General features: G+C 35.6%; 1 protein-coding gene across 3 annotated transcripts in view; it reads left to right on the top strand.

Moving 5' to 3' along the window:
• Positions 1-19,312, top strand: part of MSH3 (mutS homolog 3) — a 56,884-nt gene that overhangs the window by 24,954 nt on the left and 12,618 nt on the right. For all 3 annotated transcript variants that reach the window (XR_010909342.1, XM_067464555.1, XM_067464556.1), the window contains 7 exons: positions 30-114; positions 1,384-1,493; positions 7,862-7,994; positions 8,307-8,494; positions 10,504-10,672; positions 12,783-12,847; positions 18,779-18,895. Coding sequence is in view for 2 of the 3 variants with exons in the window: in XM_067464555.1 (XP_067320656.1) it covers positions 30-114; positions 1,384-1,493; positions 7,862-7,994; positions 8,307-8,494; positions 10,504-10,672; positions 12,783-12,847; positions 18,779-18,895 (867 nt within the window). In the remaining variant the exon portion in view is untranslated. The remainder of the gene's footprint in view (positions 1-29; positions 115-1,383; positions 1,494-7,861; positions 7,995-8,306; positions 8,495-10,503; positions 10,673-12,782; positions 12,848-18,778; positions 18,896-19,312) is intronic.

Raw genomic sequence — 19,312 nt, 5'->3', positions numbered from 1 at the left:
TACTGTGAATGGATTCTTTCTTCTCTTAGTAATTTTAAGATGCTATCAAGTGAACCTGAATACATGGCACTTAATGGAATCACATTAAAGAATCTCGAAATCTTACAGAATCAAGTAAGAAAACATTTATCTTCTGCTCCTATTTGGTAGAGGACCAGGTCTTGGCTGTTACATTTCCAGTTAGAGTAAATTGTTTACCTAGATCTTGGAATAATACATAACATTTTATTTTGCTTGTTTTTGTTACATTTTCAACCTTGCCACAATCTAGAAACTGATAAAAAATGCATAGAACTTGGTCAGACATCTCTGTTGAATGTGCTAGAGATATGATTCAACAAGACGGGGCGCGGGGGGGGGGGGGGGGGGGCTTTTAATATTTTACAATTTGTCCCCCCCCCCTCCGTCTTCTTGTTGAATCATATCTCTAGCACATCCAACAGAGATGTCTGTGGAAGGGCCTGTGGAAGAGAGACAAAATATGTGTATCATAATACTGACTTATCAACATCACTATCACCACGGAGCCCCAGGTGGGGCAATGGGTTAAACCCTTTTGCCACCAGGACTGTTGACTGACAGATCAGTGGTTTGAATCTGGGGAGAGTGGGTTGAGCCCTCTGTCAGCTCCAGCTCCCCATCCTGGGACATGAGAGAAACTTCCCACAAGGATGGTAAAAACATCAAACATCCGTGTGTCCCCTGGGCAATGTCCTTGCAGATGGCCAGTTTTCTCACATCAGAAGCGACTTGCAGTTTCTCAAGTTGCTCCTGACATTTAAGAAAAATCATCACCACAACCATTCACATGAGATTATTATGAGAACAATGATGATGTTTTGTTTTAAAAGATAAAACTCTTGCCTTACTGAGGAAAATGGCTGGCCAAATCTTTGAAGACAGACAGCTGCATATTGAAAATGAACCAAAAAGTAAAGAAATTTGCTAAATATCTAATTGCAAAAGATACATAAACTCATAAAATGCATCTGGTTAAATTTATGAAAAGCTGGAGTTTAGCCAAAAAGAGTACTTCAGGCAATTAGAGAAATTTGAAAGGAAATAAAATATAGTACTTGTTAGTAAAATATTTCTAGATTAGGTTGCCAGTACTAAAGCAGATGTGTTAAAAAATCAGTAGAACTAATAGACAAGATACAAGTAATCAGAAATGTCATTCACCTACACATTCTTTCACAATTTCATGTTTCAACTATTTATCTCTTGCATCCATAACTGTGATTCCCTTATCTGAAAAAAAAAACAGTCAAAGATTTAAACTTTTCAATTGTTTGCATTATTTGCATTATTACAAACCCACAAAAATAGGCATTAAAGTTGTCCTTTTAAATTTCAAATAATAAATTGAGGTTATTTTCATAGAGTGATATGAAAAGACACGGCAGCCTGTTCTGGATCCTGGATCATACAAAAACCTCATTTGGAAGACGAAGGCTAAAGAAATGGGTGACACAACCACTCTTGAAATCAAGGTATTTATTATGAACAACTTTATTATCAAATGCATGTTGTTGTTCATTCGTTCAGTCATCTCCGACTCTTCGTGACCTCATGGACCAGCCCACGCCAGAGTTCCCTGTCGGCCGTCACCACCCCCAGCTCCTTCAAGGTCAGTCCAGTCACTTCAAGGATGCCATCCATCTTGCCCTTGGTCGGCCCCTCTTCCTTTTACCTTCCACTTTCCCCAGCATAATTGTCTTCTCTAGGCTTTGCTGTCTCCTCATGATGTGGCCAAAGTACGTCAACTTTGAGCTATATCTTTTGTTGGAGAAAAATCTATACTTTTTAGACCAGCTGTGTAATCATCACATATTTTTGTCAGCAAAAATTGCAATTTTTACGATCAAGAAGCAAGGGCAGCCATTTCCTTTGGGGCTTTCTGCTATAAATCTGTGTGTTAATTCCTAGTGTGAAGCAAATAACTGCTTTCTGGATGACCCAGAGAAACAACTGACTACAGTTGGGTTATTCTCAGGCCACCCAAAAATGAACTTCATTTTTAGTGACATGCTTTCTTGACAATACAAGAACTACTTGGCAATATGTGGTAATACAATTTGTTATAAATGGGTGAAAGCATCTGCTGTTTTGAGCTAGAGGGCAGCAATCACTGATAGTTTCCAATTGTTTAATGTTTCAAGACTAAATGTAATACTCTGGAATTTCATGTAAAATACTAACCAGTCAGCATTTTCATTTACATTCACATGTGAATCAAAGCTGGAAAAATAATACTGGCTGATACAACTCTTGGTGTGCAGTTTCTTTTATTTGCTTTCCTCCTAATCAGGGTGTATTCAGTAGCTTCCTCTCTTAATTTATCATGATGAATGACTGTGGTAGTCTGTAAATGTAGTTCAGAATAATTTATGATGATAGCTTTTCATTACACATGCATTCTGTTAGATGGCTCATCTTTCTCTGAGAAAGAGAATGTTTTAAACACAAAAGTAATTTTCCCGGGGATTGGGTCAATATAAATAGTTTAGCACTAAGACTTTTGAAGATAAGAGAATGAGATCTTAGAGTCAAACAGTTGGAAGAGACCACAAGGGCTGTCTAGTATAACCTTCTGCCAGGTAGGAATACACAATCAAAGCACATGTGGCCATCTATTGAAGAACCTCTATTGAAGAACCTCCAGAGAAGGTGACTGCACCGCATCTTGAGGACACCATATTCCATTGTTGAACAGTTCTCACCCTGAGGACGTTCTTCTCATGTTTACATGGAATAACTTGTCCTGTAGTTTGACTCTATTGCTCTGTGTCTTAGTCTCTGGAATGGCAGAAGAGGGTTTGCTCTTTCCTCAATACAATATCTTTCAAAATATTTAGACATGGCTATTATGTCCCCTTTAAACTTCTGGAATAAGAAACTAATGTATCTTAGATAAGGATTCGGTATGAAATGATCCAGTTGCTGACCCAGTATTTAATTAATTTTACCCATAGTGATCGCTTATTAGATTTTCTGTTGACTGTTATAGTGGTTTTCAGATAGCCAGGCCAAAGTAGAAAATATGGCACAGATAATTATATTGAGTAGAAGTACATCATGATAACCATGTTCTAGAAAATGGATCCTCCATTACCATGGTATCATTAGAATGCAACTTGGGATGATGGTGATTTTGTTAAAGTTTGTTTAAAGATTGAAATGGGTAATGGGGAAAAATGAAAGCTGGCATGTTGCCCATTTGGGTGGATTTTACTTGAATTATAACTATGTCTCTTGGTGCCCATTCACAAAATAAACTTTTCTGGATCTCCAGCATTTGTTCAACAATGGAGCCATCCTCTAATCTAGAAGTGGAAATTGTGCAGCCCTTCAGCATCCCTAGCCAACATATAAAGAGTCTTGAGAGCTGTACTTCAACAGCAAGAACTGGAGAACTGTACACTTATCATTATTGTGACCTTTGTAAAAGTATAGGTATAAGATTAAACACGTACTCACAAAGCAGTACATCTGTACTTTTGTACATGCCAATATACCTGTATCGATGAGATACATATATCTGAATGGATGGATATCTGACTATTTGTATCTTCCTCTCTCTGTGTGTATGTGTGTACACGTATATTTTAGATGTATTCCTTTTCCAGGACCCATTGGCTTCGGTTGTTTTACTGAAAAGCACCAAGTACATTTAATGGTGTTATATAAATAAATGCTGCTGCTACTAGCATTTCTGTAGTAGTAGTAGTAGTAGTAGTAATAATAATAATAATAATACAGATTGGTATTTGATTTTGAAGAATGGCAAATCATGCTTTCCTCTGTATAACGCTGTATACAATTTGCAGTTAATATTGTTGTAACCAGTCCTGTTTTGCTGTTGTTTTCAGCTATAAAATCAATTATATTGCACTTCTACTCAATAAGGAAAGTGGTAAATATTTTAACATCTAAGCAACATTTGTAGTACAATTTAGATTTGTATAAAATATGGGTTTTTTTAAAACACAGATAATCAAAATACTAGTATAGCTACAAACCCATATTAAAAAGGGAATAATATAATCTAAACTACCACTGTCACATAATATTTACCACACAGTATTTATAACAGATTTTTTTAAAAAGCAAAAAATGTTTAAAATTAGTTTGACATGCCTATCCCATATATAAAAAGAAGAAAATCTACAAGAGGATGTTACATTTCAATATTTCTGGAACAGTGTTTCGAAAATATGTAATCTAGTGAAAAAATAGGTCACTTGATATTGGATGATGTTCTCCTGACCTTCTTTTTTAATATTGAGGATTACAGCAAGTGAACTATATGAATGCTTCTTTTCTGTTGGATTACTGGAGACACAGTAGCATAGCCATATGTGAAAATGATTAAAGTGCAGATTAACCTTCCAAGAGGGAAGTGTCGCATCTGTATTCTGTGTCATTGTATGTTTACACTTATTGGTGCAAGTTGGTATAATATTGAATGCCTAATGTTTTATTCTGGAGGGCCTGAATTGATCAGGCCTAGACAAACCAGGTTCTTGATTGCACAGAAGTAAAACAAAATTGCTGAGGCTTAAAAAAAACCATGTTGATAGAAATAAAAATCAGAAAAGTTTTCGTATGTCCCTTGAGCAAAAAAGTAGATGCAGGTAGTATATATCTGGTTTTCATAAATACACAGAATTTCCTTTACATCAGAGTCTACTAGACAAAGACAAGGTGCCAAGTCTTCTCATTCAAGGTCTGAGACAAGGAATTATACCGATAAGTGAAGATTCCATACCCTATTGAGTTTGTGTTGTAGAAGTTATCATGATATTCACAAGGAGGGGGAGACCTTTCCTGGGGCTGAGAGAGGGAATACCCAGGAAAACAGTATCCCTGGAGAAGCTGCCCTAATCAATCATCTGCAGAGATGTTTAGATTTGCCTTAGGAACCTGCTTACAAAAATTCAAACAGGTATGAAGAGATCTGTTAACTACCTTTATAGGATCCTAAACAATTTAAGATGTGCGCATACATCATAGCAATGCTAGTCCACTATGTTTTCACTAGATTTCCAAACCAAACTACTATAATTTCATTTATTGAAACATAATTCTCTGTGTGGTAGGGAAGGGCAATCGGCAAACTATTGGGTTGTTCCATGTGCCAATATACATAGCAGGAGTTCCAAAATATAAAGCCCCTCCACAGGCAGGTCAAGATCTTCTTCTGCCAACAGGCATTTGGGGAAGGATAAGGAGCAGGCTTTGGGGAAGTGGGGAATTCTAGACATGAATCAATCAGGACCAGATAACACCTCCCAACAGATAGCACCTCCCAATAATCAGCCAGGCTTTGAAGCTGCAAGGCCAATAAATGCTACTCAAGGTGGTCAATTGCAACATTCATACTTGTCTCAAACAGACAAGAGTTCTTTCTCCCACCCTGCACATTCCACAGATATATAAACCTTACTTGCCTAGATGCCAACCGACTTCACCTCTGAGGATGCCTGCCATAGATGTGGGTGAAATGTCAGGAGATAATGCTTCTTAGCTAAATGAAAATCAAAAGCAAGATAACCTCGAAACAACAAACTTGTTGGATAAACTACGAGAAAATGTTGAAAAGAATATGTGTTACTACTAGTGATAGCTATTCTGAAAGTTCTCAGATCCCTTTAGAAGTTCAACATTGCAAACAGAAAGAATAGGGAAAAAAAACAGACCAAGCAGCAGCCAAACTTCAGAAGAGAAATAAGAGTAAAATTGGTTGAAAAAAATTGTTATCTACCCAGAGAGAGATTGTCAAATGCTATTTCAGGCCATCATGTTCCATAGTAGGAGGTGGAGCTCATTCACACTGTGTTGCTAAGCAGCAGAAACAGCTGGAAGAAGCAAGTTGCAGGCATGTGTTTTAAAGGACAAATAAGTAGCAGGGCAGCAAAGTGTGCCGAATAATGGTAACCTCAGAAAAAGCATCTAAGTGGGTGGGGGTGGGGGGGGGGTCACTCCACAAGAAGTGATAGTAGTAACTCTAGATACCAGACTCTCTGGTCCAGTACATGGACAAAGGGAATGCATTGGTATGGATTTGCAATGCAAGTTTGAATGCAGTCCAGCTCACACTTTAAGCATTTATATAGTTCGTGAAAAACCAAAATGTGCAGATTGTAACAGATTTGTTAATAAGAGAGTAAACCAGATTCTTCGGTGGGCAGAAAAGACACCAAGCTTCATTACAGTAGTCTGTATAAAGTGGTCTTGGACCTAAAGGCTATAATTAATATAATTTAAGCAGGCATAGAATCCAAATGGAGAATGGTCTCAAAATTTGGAGGTTTTCAACTATCTGAACAACATTTGGCCATTTCAAAAATATTTTTTTGCCCTTGGAGCAGATTTCAAATTGAAAACAATGTTTTTTTCACAATGCACTTTAAATAACATGGCTCCCAGGAGAATTGTGTTACACCAGTACCAGTAATAGAAATAGTATTTACCAAAATGTGCAGAGCTGGACACAGTGGTATTGAGGGCATGTTACCGACTAAGAATCTGTTAGTTTGCATATCTATAAAGTATAATTTTCAACAAAAGGGTTCTATTCTACATCATGATCCAAATTGGTTGAGATTGATCACATGGTCATTGGGAGGCAACATTGAAATAAGGAAGGATATACGGATTCAGGGATTCAGTAGGCCACATGTTGTGCAAAACTGACCTAAGGGGAAAATTACTGCCAATCCTCCCATTGTCTGTAGTACTCACTACCCATTTCCAAGAGTTCCCCAACCCCAGAAATAGATTTTCAGGATACCTGGAATACTGCAGATGGAATGAGAAAAGAGAAAGGACTTGTTTCGTAATAATAAACTCTGTAGCATTACAAAAGAAAAGTCTTAGAATCCAAAGCAATGTTCTTATAAAATTGTATTGACGTTCTTGAAAGTATGTTTTGTCACTAAAGGCGGTGTTCCTTTGACACATTTAACGTTCTGATTTATATTGCTATTTGTTAACCTCAGTTTGTAGCTCTGGAAGTCTTGGGTCACAAAATAAATATTTGTGACATGTTATACAAATATGTCGATATTTTTAAAAGAGGGCTTAAATGGTGTGTTTGTCAGTTTAGAAAGCTGAAGCCATTCAGGGATATGACTCTAATCTAACTGCATTTAATGTTGCTTTCTAAATCAATAGGAAGGAATTTGAGAGATTGTGCATCATAGAAAAGCTTATATCCACAGCTAGTGAAGCAAATAAGCCAAACCTTTCCATATTTTTTTTGCAGTATATTTGCTTGTTTAAGTGGCCTTAAATCCTTTCCTCAAACTATAATGAAGCACTGCATTACATCTATAAGGATGAAAAACCTTTTCAAGAGATGAGGAACTCTTTGGCTTTTTGCATAAAAGGAACAATGTTTTGCAGAAATGTTGGCACTCATCCTATATTATTGTTTAATAGAGAAGAAAACTGACTCTCCTTCAGGGCCAGAAGTATGAAAGATGTAGCACTTTGTATGTTGCTGTTTTGATTCAGCTCTGGCGATCATGGCAGGTGGAGTTGCAATCCACAACACTTGGAGGTTCAAAATGTGACCTTCCCTTCTCTGTACAGGTCCATAAAATATATAAAACACAAGAGAGCGTGGTATGAGAATCATACTGAGTTCACTCTATTCCTTGTACCTTGTATGGATTGTTTTCTGATCTTTTAAGAATATCTTTGCAATGTTTTTCAGTATTTAAGCATGTCACTCCTGTTTTAAGTAATCTTGACTTCTTTTTGTCTCCATATCTCACTAAGTATTTGGCAAAGTATTAGTTTCCTATTGTCCTGTAAGGAACACTGAAAATTCATTTAGAAACATTTTTTACAGTGAAATTAATTCCCGACTTGATGCGGTATCTGAGGTCCTCATGTCTGAATCAAGTGTCCTTAATCAAATCAAGGCTCTTCTGCACAAAATGCCCGATGTTGAGAGAGGAATCTGCAGCATTTATCACAAAAAGGTAAATAAAATACTTTATTATTAATGTCATGTTCCATATTCAGCATATGAGCTTTGTAGTGGAAAACCATATTGTAATTTACTATAGTTGGCTTTATCAATTGAAAACATCTTAGACAAAGACAAAACAGCTTTCTTTGGGTCTCTTCTGGGCAAGGTACATTCAAATGGCACTATTTGATTAAATCACAGGTACACATGTTCCCTGTGTAGGATGGATATGTTGCAGTGAATGTTGAGAATTAGGAAAATTGTTAAGGAGGCTTTGTTTTAAAAATGTTAACCTTGACATTATAATTGATTCTATTTTCAGTGTTCCACTCAAGAGTTCTTTCTGATAGTTAGCACACTCTCTCAATTAGAAGCTTCAATCACAGCACTGGTTCCAGCTATAGAAGCTCAGGTGCAAGCAACATTATTGCGTAAGAATCTCTTGGAAATTCCTGATTTGCTTTCTTCAGTGAAAAAGTATTTAAGCATACTTAATGAAGAAGCAGCAAAGTAAGTAAACTGAGTTTGTGATTACTTATTTGCTATTATATAAGAATGGTGTAGCGTACATTCCTTGTTAGATAGTAGATTTCACTAGGTTTTTGCAATCCCCTCTCCACTCAGTGTTATTCCCAAAAGTGACACTGTTATTGACAATCCCTTGCCATTTTACTGTTTTCAGGGAAACAGCAGTAGAGTGTCAATATAAGGGAGAGGAGTTTTCCTCTCAACCCATTAACTTTAAATGCCATTGACTTGGTATATGGGATGAGAAGACAAGGTCAAAGTAAAGAGAGTACAAGGAACAGTCATGAGATTTAAAGAAAAAGGATACATTAAAGCTGTTTGAATTCAGTTGCAAGGAGATCTAATGAGCTGAACCTTTTCGTCTGTGTGCTTTAAAGATAATGCAAAACAAATGCTTTCCTGCCTAACCTATGTGTTTTAATACAAACTAAAATATACCAAACATACACAAACAAAAGTTCTAACATTATAATAATACATGAAGAAAAATACACCTTCAAAGGAAAAAAAACAAAGCAAACATATTTCATAATATTTATATAAAATGACTTCAAGTCTTTTTTTGCGATTGTATATGTGGGTGTGTATGCGCTCTATAGCCCTGCCTCTATCTAAAAATTAAATGTTGTATTTCTTTTAATAATGAACTCATACAACGAAAACAAGAATGGATTCTGCGCCATTTCACACAGCAATATCAGTTTACTTTCATTTTTTGTCAAAAACTACATGCTTGTCTAGGACAAGTAGGTGTTGATCTGCAGGGACAACATGATCATCAAAGCTCACGTAGAAGAGGAGAAACATGATTGCATACTCTGATGCACAAGGTATCTTGTGTGAGGCAATGGTTTGATTGAAGGAGACTGATTGAAGGAGACTTTCAATCAATCGATCGATCAATCAGTCAATCGGGAGGATATCTGAAGAGTCAGCCAAATCTGTCAGGCCAACTGACTAAGCAGACAGAGCCTAGCTCAGGGTGATTGAGGTCTGAATGCACTAGTATTTCAAATGATAGGGAATAGGTTTGGCACTCGCCTCACAGTAGATTCACAAACTACTTTGTCTTATATTCATATTTTGGATAGGGGCACATTGATTTTTGATGGTAAGTTGGCCCAGGGTGATTTGCTTTGCATTTCCTCCAGTGGTGATTTTGTCCAAAGAAAAATCATGGCTGAAACATGATATTTATAAAATGCCAACTTTGAGACTTATGAATTAGTAGTGAAGTGTGATTACATTATTTTTAAAGGAAGTAGACTAATAAGTGATAATAACCATCAAATAATGAGATATTTGTCATTTTTAAATAATGGTTTAGTTGTAGTGTTTACTTGTATAGTTGTGGTACTTTTAAATACATATAAAATGTCTGTTTGTATGTTTAATTTTGTTTTCTTGAATAAAAATTATATTTAAAAAAAATGTAAAGTTTGATTGTAATACCTGAAAACAAGATACATTTCTGTTTAACATGGTTTAGTTATACACTTCAGAATGGGTTGTTTGAAATTACAGTATTGTGTTAAATTTGAATGTTTATGGATTTTAAAAGTCTGTATATGCTAAAATTGTAATCATATTGCTTTATGTTCAGTATTATTGGTATCAGTATTATGAAGCATACAACAGATAACATGCATACTTAAAATTTGCAAAATAAAGAAGTTAAAACCAGTTTAAATGGAATGGCCCTGGATTCTGTTTTGGATGATGTGATTTTAATTGATGTTTTTAATAAGTTATGTTTTAATTGTTTGGTTTCAAATTATAGTTGTGTATTGATACATGAATGTTTGGCATTGAATTGCTGTATGTTGTAAGGTCGCCTTGAGTCTCTCCGGGTTGAGAAAGGTGGGATACAAATATAGTAAATAAATTTAAAACATAATTGATATGTTTCATATACTTTTGTATTTACTAGTTGTTGTAAGTATATTTTTAATTGTAAGTAGAACTTTTAAAATTGCATTTTCTGTAATTAGATCTGGAGACAAAACCAAACTGTTCAAGGATCTTCAAGATTTTCCTTTAATAAGGACAAGGAAGGATGAGATTCAGGCAGTACTCTCTCAAATCCAGACACATCTTCAGGATATACGAAAAATATTGAAATGTTCCTTTACTGGTTATGTAACAGTATCAGGACAAGAGGTAACATAATTATTAGCCTCAATATTTTATTATTTTTGAGTCTGCCAGTATTTATAAATTTTATCAAAGATTTAATTCTACTTTCCCCATAGTTTATAGTATTTTGCTTTTAATCATCATAAACATATATGCAATAAACCACTTCTGTCTAAATATCTATCCATGAAAACATGTTTGTTAAATACTGTACTAGTGTAAGGAGTCAATGTTAAGAGAAAAACAGCTTGGGCTGATTTTCAACTGCATCTTCTATTATCTGCATAGAAGTTAAAGGAGGATAAAAAACATTAAAATATCAAACACCCAAGAAACAGTATGAAAAGATATGTGCCAGTACTTATCAAGGATTTTTAAATAATATTCTAAGGCTTATCTAATGAATAAGTCTAATACACAATACATATATTTGTGTACTATGTTACCTTGTTGTTAATTTTTTTGTTATTTAATTAAAAATGGAAGAAGTTAATTGATTCACCAACTTTCTGTCTTTTAAAACCTATTCTTGGATGCAAAACGCCACAGTCCAAGCTTGTCTGCTCTTTGGTTACCCTTGAAAAAGGCTTTAACAATAGAAGATAATCTCTTTATAGAGAACTGTATTTAATATCTTGGATTTAGAATGATAGTAATACAGTGATGTTTTGAAGTTAATGGAATCATACTGCTTACATGTGGACACTTCACTGAGATTTTCAGAAAATAAGTGTGGGGTTTATAATTGAGATACTTGGAAAATCAGTAAAGCAAATTATTATGGTAATTTAAAATTGTCAATAATTTAAGCATTTACTAACAATAAAATCATATTTTTTAGTCAAACTGACTTTAAAAAACAGACGAGAACATACATTTTTATTATATTTACTTTCCAATTAAACACTCCAGCAGAGCAAGCAATAGTCTTAGAGGAAGGCCTCTTCTGAACAATCTTGCAAAATAAATAAATAAATGGTAAATTCACCTTAGGGCTACCAGAAGTCAGAAATAATTTGAAAACACAACAACCATAATAGCAGAAAGGACAAATAATAGTGAAGATTACCATCTTTGCTAACAAAAGACTCAAAAGATCACACAAAGTTGTAATTTTCTTCTATCTACATCACATCTATATGGTACCAAGATAATTTTTAATACATTTACCTTGTAGAAGCATTATTTTGTACTATATAACCTACCAGGTATTCATGAATTACCTGCCAGATATTCATGATGAATAATTATTGCCGTTTTCAATTTTGAAGTTGAATATTCATTTATATTTGTATCCTCTTTTCTTTATAAAGAACCTGGGTTTGGAATACTAATAAAATTGTAATTATAAGTCCACAGGGGAAAAAATATCAAAAATTCAGCAACTGAACATTTGTCATACTTGTCTGTCTCCTGGAAGTTTACACCCAGATGTGAATGGGGAGGGGAATGGTTGCATTTCCATTGGGAAGGCATTCCTGAGCCAGGGTGCCACCACACAGAACAGAGACTGTAAGAGTAGGCAAAAAGAGCTGTTTTAGCTTTTAATCTTGTTGTAAGCTGCCTTGGGTCGTGTCATTAAAAAGATACGGTACACATTAAATAATAAACAAGATAGCTTACTTTCAGATAAGTTTTGATTTGGTCTGAAAATTGATTTCATTTGCTCTTTTATTTGCTCTTTTTATTGTGTTTATTGCTGTTATTGTGTTTGACGTTGGTCTCAGCAATGTTTTTTCATAAGCTCCTTTGAGGTAAAAACACTTTTTAAAACCCAACTTCCATAGCATCTCCTACACTGGAAAAATCACTACTGATACACATACAGGAATGTGGCATTCTGTCCATTCCCCCTCTTCTTGGACAGAAGTCATAACTCAGTAGTAAAGCATTTGTTCTGCATGCATTGGAATCCAGTTTCAGTGCTTGTCATCTCTGTGTAGCACTGGAAAATTTTTGAAACTATGGGGAACTGATGGTCCACCATGGCAGATGTTGGACTTCTAGGTCTGTGATTATCTGATGGGGTACCTATATCTGAAGATGTAGATTCTGGCTTATCAAAACATATTACACAGTGCCTTTGTTAACCCTTTGGATGTTGTAACTGTCTCATATTTATTTAATATTTTAGTTTCAGATTGAAGTTAAGAATTCACTTGTGTTTTCTGTACCATCTGACTGGATTCAAGTTAGCAGGTATGGAGAAAAAATTCTTAATCTCCCCCCAACCCCAACTGCATGTGAATGTGATTACAAGCTGATTTTAGACTTCAAGTTTAAAATGGCAAGTAAGGGTGCACTGGTGTTGAAGTGTATGTATATAAATTCTTGGGCAGTCTCAGTTGCTGCCTAATGTCTCACGATATTTGTTCAAAGATAGTCATCAAAAATATGCCTATTTGGATAGCTTGATTCTCATTATTTTAGTGAGTGCATCTTTCAACTTTGATGCATCTTTTATTTTTTTTACATAGTTCTTCATAATATAATCAGAGAAAAAACTTTTTTTTTAGTCTAAATTTAATTAGGTTGGACAAACCGATTAGCATTCTCCTTCCATCTTCCTTTTATTTAGGCTGAGAGGAGACATGATGAGGGCCATGTATAAATATGTGAGAGGAAGTCATAGGGAGGAGGGAAGAGGCTTGTTTCCACTGCCCTGGAAACTAGGTCGCGGAACAATGGCTTCAAAATACAGGAAAAAAGATTCCATCTGAACATGAGGAAGAACTTTCTGACTGTGAGAGCTGTTCAACAGTGGAACTCTCTGCCCCAGAGTGTGGTGGAGGCTCCTTCTCTGGAGGCTTTTAAACAGAGGCTGGATGGCCATCTGTTGGAGGTGATTTGAATCGATTTTCCTGCTTCTTGGCAGGGGGTTGGACTAGATGGCCCAGGAGGTCTCTTCCAACTCTATGATTCTATGGTTTATTATTTAAACACTTAGTTACTTAAAAAGAAGTTTTGTCAACATTTGCACAAAAGTCCCGTTGATTTCTATGGGATTTAGTTCTAGAATGACTGCTTTAGCATGCACTATGTTCTCACAATTATTGTTTTGATGACTAGTTGTTAGAAAATATGCTTCAATGATTATACACCGAAGTAGCATTCTTATTTGATTTTTATTCATTTATATCTTGCATTTGCCTAATATAGTGGAGCTCAAAGCTGTTTACAAGTCATTATAACATTAAAGATTAAAACTCACAAATGAATATATTATTTTAAACAATTAAATAGTTTATAAAGTTTAAATCTGCTCCCTCTCTCCTGACCTTCCGAAAGAAACTTAAATTCTCTTATGGGAGCAAACATTTGCAGAATAGACTGATTTTACTGGCAAAGATGACTGCAATTTGGACTGATTTAGATGACATTTGTAACCTGGTGAACTGTTTTAATGTATATTTATAACAATTTTAATGTATTTGACTGTATTTTATTATATGTTTTATATTGTGTCAGCATAGAATTGTTGCCTATTGGAAGCCATCCCGAGTCCCTCCTCGGAGGTCGAGAAGGACGGGGTATTAATGTTCTAAATAAATAAATAAAACCACATAAAAAGCAACAATATAAAATTCTGTAAATAATATAAATAATATATAATAATAATAAAATAATATAAATACTGTAAATAATAAATAAATAAACAAGACAGCACAGCACACTATTAAAAGCACATCAGTCAATTCCTGAAAGTCTGATGGAATAAGAATACTTTTACTTGTTGAGGAAGGAATGCAGAGAGGAAGCCATTCTAGCCTCCTTAGGAAGAGAGTTCCAAACTTAGGAAGCAAAAAAAAAAAAAAAAGGATACATATAGGACTTTTTAAAGTCATTGGCAACACCTTGAACTGTTTTTTTTTAAAGAGTAGCAGTTGGTGGAGTTGTAACAAGGCAGTTCTGCTTTCTTGCCTAGTTAATCTAGTTGTAGATCTTCAAACCAGCTGAAGTTTCAGAGCACTTTTCAAAGGCAGCTCACATAGAGCATATTGCAGTAATCCAAATGGGATGTAACCAAAGCATGGCTGAATCTTTAGGAATTGGTAAAGATGTCGTACCAGCAAATGCACTCTTAGTTGCCACTGAAACCTCGGCCTCTAGGCTCAATACTACATCCAGGAGTTCCCCCTGCGTCTTTAAGAGAATGTAACTGCCTACCATAGAGTGAATCCCTGTTCCCAAATCTGTCTTTCAACAGATACGTTGTCATCAATTATATGAATTTAAAAAGACGAGAAGAGGGGATTTGCTTCAAAAAATCAGATCTGGAAACTATATTAGACAAAGGCGAAAAAGGCTTAATAGCCAGACTATACAAATATATCCTACACTACAACTTGGAAGATAATCATGTTAAAACCTCCATGATATCATGGGCAAAAGATCTAGTGAGAAGCATAGATTTTGACATCATGGGAAAACCTGTGGACAAAGGCTTTAAATTTACAGTGGCATCCTCAATTAGAGACAATGTATATACAATGTTCTACAGATGTTACACAACCCCAGCGAAAATGGACAGCTCACAATCAGGTTCCTGTTGGAGGTGCAAAGCAAAGAAAGGGACTTTTTCATGTATGGTGGTCTTGTGAACTGGTGCAGGTCTATTGGAAAAAAATAATAAAGGAAACAAATAAAATGATCCACAACAAAGTAAAAAAAATCCAGGGATGTGCCTATTCGGAATATTCAGAGATAGATTAGAACAACCAGAAAGAGAAATTTGTCTGTAAAGCTTTGCAGCTGCACGCATTACAGTTGGCAAAGATTGGAAAAGGGGAGAAAATATTAAGCATCAAAAATTGGAAGGATAAACTGTGGGATTATGCACAGATGGCTAAGATTTCTAGCAATTTGAAATATGAAAATCATGAAATATTTGAAAGAAACTGGAAGCTGGCCTTAGCATTCTTGACAGGAGAGTTAAAGAAATAAAAACAAGAGGATTTTATTGAACTAGAAGTATAGCGGATTAAACAAGATATGCATAAACTCTCTGGGGATCAGTGGCAGAAGCCAAGGTGGTGGGTAGCACTGGAGGTGGGTTGAGGGGTAACTGTACTGTGGGCGGTGGGTTGTCCGTGTATGTGTATATGTCTGCAATGTATATGGTCGGTGTATTACCTTTTAAAAATTAAATTAATTAAAAAAACCCAGATACGTTGTCATAGACTTTTTTGTGTAGCTATTAAAACAATGCTGTTGAAGTGGATTAGGACTATGGCTTTCCCCGTGTGTTCGGCTAGTACTTTTTACAATCAGAGTCTCCTGTACTCTACAGTGGGATGACAATTCTTGAAAAGTTGTCTTTTTATTCTTCCATAATCTCCACCATATTGAGTCAAGAGGCTTAATTTGACTCCTAGAAGTCAGCCCTGATGAGAGCACACTTTCCTCATTATAATTACAGTTTATAGTGATTTGCAATGAAAGAATAATGGGATATTAACTTCAAATTGCTACCATATAATCATGTAAAGGGAAACTTTTTTCACACATTGTCAGTTTCTTTTGATACTGAAAGATTTTAATAATGACCTTGAGTACTTTATCTCCCCCCCCCCCCTTTCATGGTATTTATCTAGAAATAATCTCTCAGTTTGCACTGCTTTGAAACATCTCATAATAGTTTTCCAAAAATATCATTCTGTAATAACTGAATATGTAACATAGGTATCCCAAATCTTTGATGATTGCATTTCATGTGTATCTCATATAATGTTTCCCATGAATGATATGGTCTGTCAGGCAGCACATACTTTCCAAATAGTAGTAAATGGTTTTCTGAAGACCTGAGTTGGAATCTAAACTCTATTATTCTTTTGAACTAAGCTCTATTACTCTTTTGAACTCATCATTTTATACTCCTGTATCCAATTCACAGAAGACAAACAGACATGGGTCCCATCTACTCAGCCATATAAAATAAGTTTAACTGCATTATATGATTCTACAATTACCATATAATTCAGTTTCAGACTGTATTATATGGCAGTATAGACGAGGCCATGGTTTGAGGAGCAAGTAATTTGGCCAAGAAACTTATTATAAGGCAGGGATGGAGAGTGAAACCTAAATATCAGATTACATATTTGATCCAACAAATCACAGCAAAACATCCATTCCACAGAATACAAACTGGTAACATGCAAATAAACCTATCAGCAAAATTTCCTGCATATAACACCATCACTTCCCACTACACATATAAAATGTCAAAATATATCACTGGGGCGGTGTAGCTGGAGCCACGTCTCTTTCTCTTGCTAATCTTCGAGCAGCACAATTAGAGAGGAATACTGACAACAGACTTACCACTCATGCACACAAAAAACAACCCTAAAGCGAAAAACAGAACAAATTTTAAACAGTCACATTTCACCATACTGTTATAGAAAGTCATCTTATTCAGATTTTACTAATTCTAACTTGCATGTCTCCACTGTGATTTCTTGAAGGTAAAAATTATTTGTTGTTTAGCAAAATATTTAAAGCTGAACATTTGACTTTACACAGTTTATTATGAAAAATATTTTTAACTAGCTGCCCCCTGCCACTCATTGCTGTGTCCCAGTCTGGTGATCTGGAAAATAAAGTAATAAGAAAGTGTTGGTTTCTAATATATGTAATTTCTTTATGCTTGTGGGTAAACAGTATTTCCTGCTGTTTCTTTGTCAGTGTTGATGTAGAGATTGTATGGTTTGCCTACTCTGGAACATGCAACATATAATTGTCCTTCTTTAGGGGTCCCTTTCAAATCTATAATACTATATCTGTGTGTGTGTGTGAATCATTTATATCTATCTATATCTATGGCTGGATGGTTCTTTGTCAAGAGGGCTTTGATTACGTTTTCTTGCCCTGGTAAAGGGAGTTGGATTGGATGGCCTTAAGTATTTTCTGTTGGTCATGGGGGTTCTGTGTGGGAAGTTTGCCTCAATTTTGTTGTTAGTGGGGTTCAGATTGCTCTTTGATTGTAGATGAATTATAAATCCAGTAACTACAACTCCCAAATGTCAAGGTCTGTTTCCTCCAAACTCCATCTGTGTTCATATTTGGGCCTAAGGAATATTCGTGCCAAGTTTGGTCCAGATCCACCATTATTTGAGTCCACAGTGCTCTCTGGATGGAGGTGAACTACAACTCCCAAACTCAAGGTCAATGCCTACTTCTAGTGTTTTCTGTTGGTCATGGGAATCCTGTGTGCCACATTTGGTTCAATTCCATCATTGGTGGAGTTCAGAATGCCCTTTGATTGTAGGTTAACTATACATCCCAGCAACTACAAATTCCAAATGGCAAAACCAATTTTTTGAGTGATGGTCACTTCTTGGGTTAGTAGGTGTCTTGTGGCCAAATTTGGCGGCAATTCATCCAGCGGTTTTTGAGTTATGTTAATCCCAAAAACAAACATTACATTTTATTTATATAGATGTTTTCTATGTGGAATGCTTCTCGGGAGCCACATACCTTTGCTCACCATAAAACTGGCAGTTAAGTAACATAGCCAAAGTAACTTTCCTTTTAAAATTTAAATTTAAGGAACACAGGGGATTTCGTCTGATTTGATCTGCCTTATTCTCTCTAATGTGTCCTTGCCCCATTAAAATGTGTTCTGCATTTTCTTCTTGTCTAGCCTGTGGTACAAATACAATGTTTACCATAAGTAAAACAAGTAGTGAGCAGATTAGAGCATTGATTACTTTATCAAGACTGGTCCCACTTCAAATAATAATTCGCATAATATTTTTTTCTGCATGAGATTTCCACTGTGTAGGCAACATTTATTTATTTATTTATAACATTTATTCCACCTTTCTCCAGGACTGACCCAAGGCGGCTCACATCATATTTAAAAACATACATACAAATAATTAAAAACTGTAACCAAACAAGTAATAGAGATTCAACAGTCCCCAAAAACCTTCTGTATTATTACACATTCAAAGTTAAAATCAGTCTAAAATTCCCTGTATCTGTAAGTGCCTGGCTTCATTTAAAAGCTGCTTCAAAGAGGAATATAATGTGTGACCATTCCCAGGAAAAACTGCTCATGTGTATACATTACTGCATGAGCGATTGCTTAGTAACCTTCATTTCATATTTGGTTTTCTTTTCTAGCACAAAAGCTGTCAGCCGTTTTCACACTCCTTTTATTGTAGAAAATTACAGGCATCTGAATCAACTACGTGAGCAGCTAGTCCTTGACTGCAATGCAGAGTGGCTACACTTCTTAGAGTAAGTTTAGAAATTGATTTTTTTCTTTTTGCCGTTGAATTAAGGCTAAAAGTGGATTTCCAAACATAAATCGAATTGGAGAGTTGTGTGGTTTCTGAGCTGTATGGCTGTGTTCTAGCAGCATTTTGCCCTGACATTTCTGTGCATCTGTGGCTGGCATCTTCAGAGGAGCTAACGGTAGTCAAGCAAGTGGAGCATATATACCTATGGAATGTCCAGGGTAAAAGGAAAAAAATCATTGTATGTTAAACTAGTGTGAATGGTGAAGTTAGCAAACTTGGAAATGTTTTGGCGCAGATGGTATTTTTGCCAATTGGGCCAGGGAAACAGATTTATACAGGGACAGGAAGACACTAAAACTGAATGGTGGACTACATAGATGATGTGTATGACAAATCTGATCAAGAGGGTTTTAAA

The sequence above is a fragment of the Anolis sagrei genome, chromosome 2, assembly GCF_037176765.1.
Source record: "Anolis sagrei isolate rAnoSag1 chromosome 2, rAnoSag1.mat, whole genome shotgun sequence".
NCBI lineage: Eukaryota > Metazoa > Chordata > Lepidosauria > Squamata > Dactyloidae > Anolis > Anolis sagrei.
The sequence above is the reverse complement of the archived record's forward strand: the minus strand, read 5'-3'. Positions and strand labels throughout refer to the sequence as shown.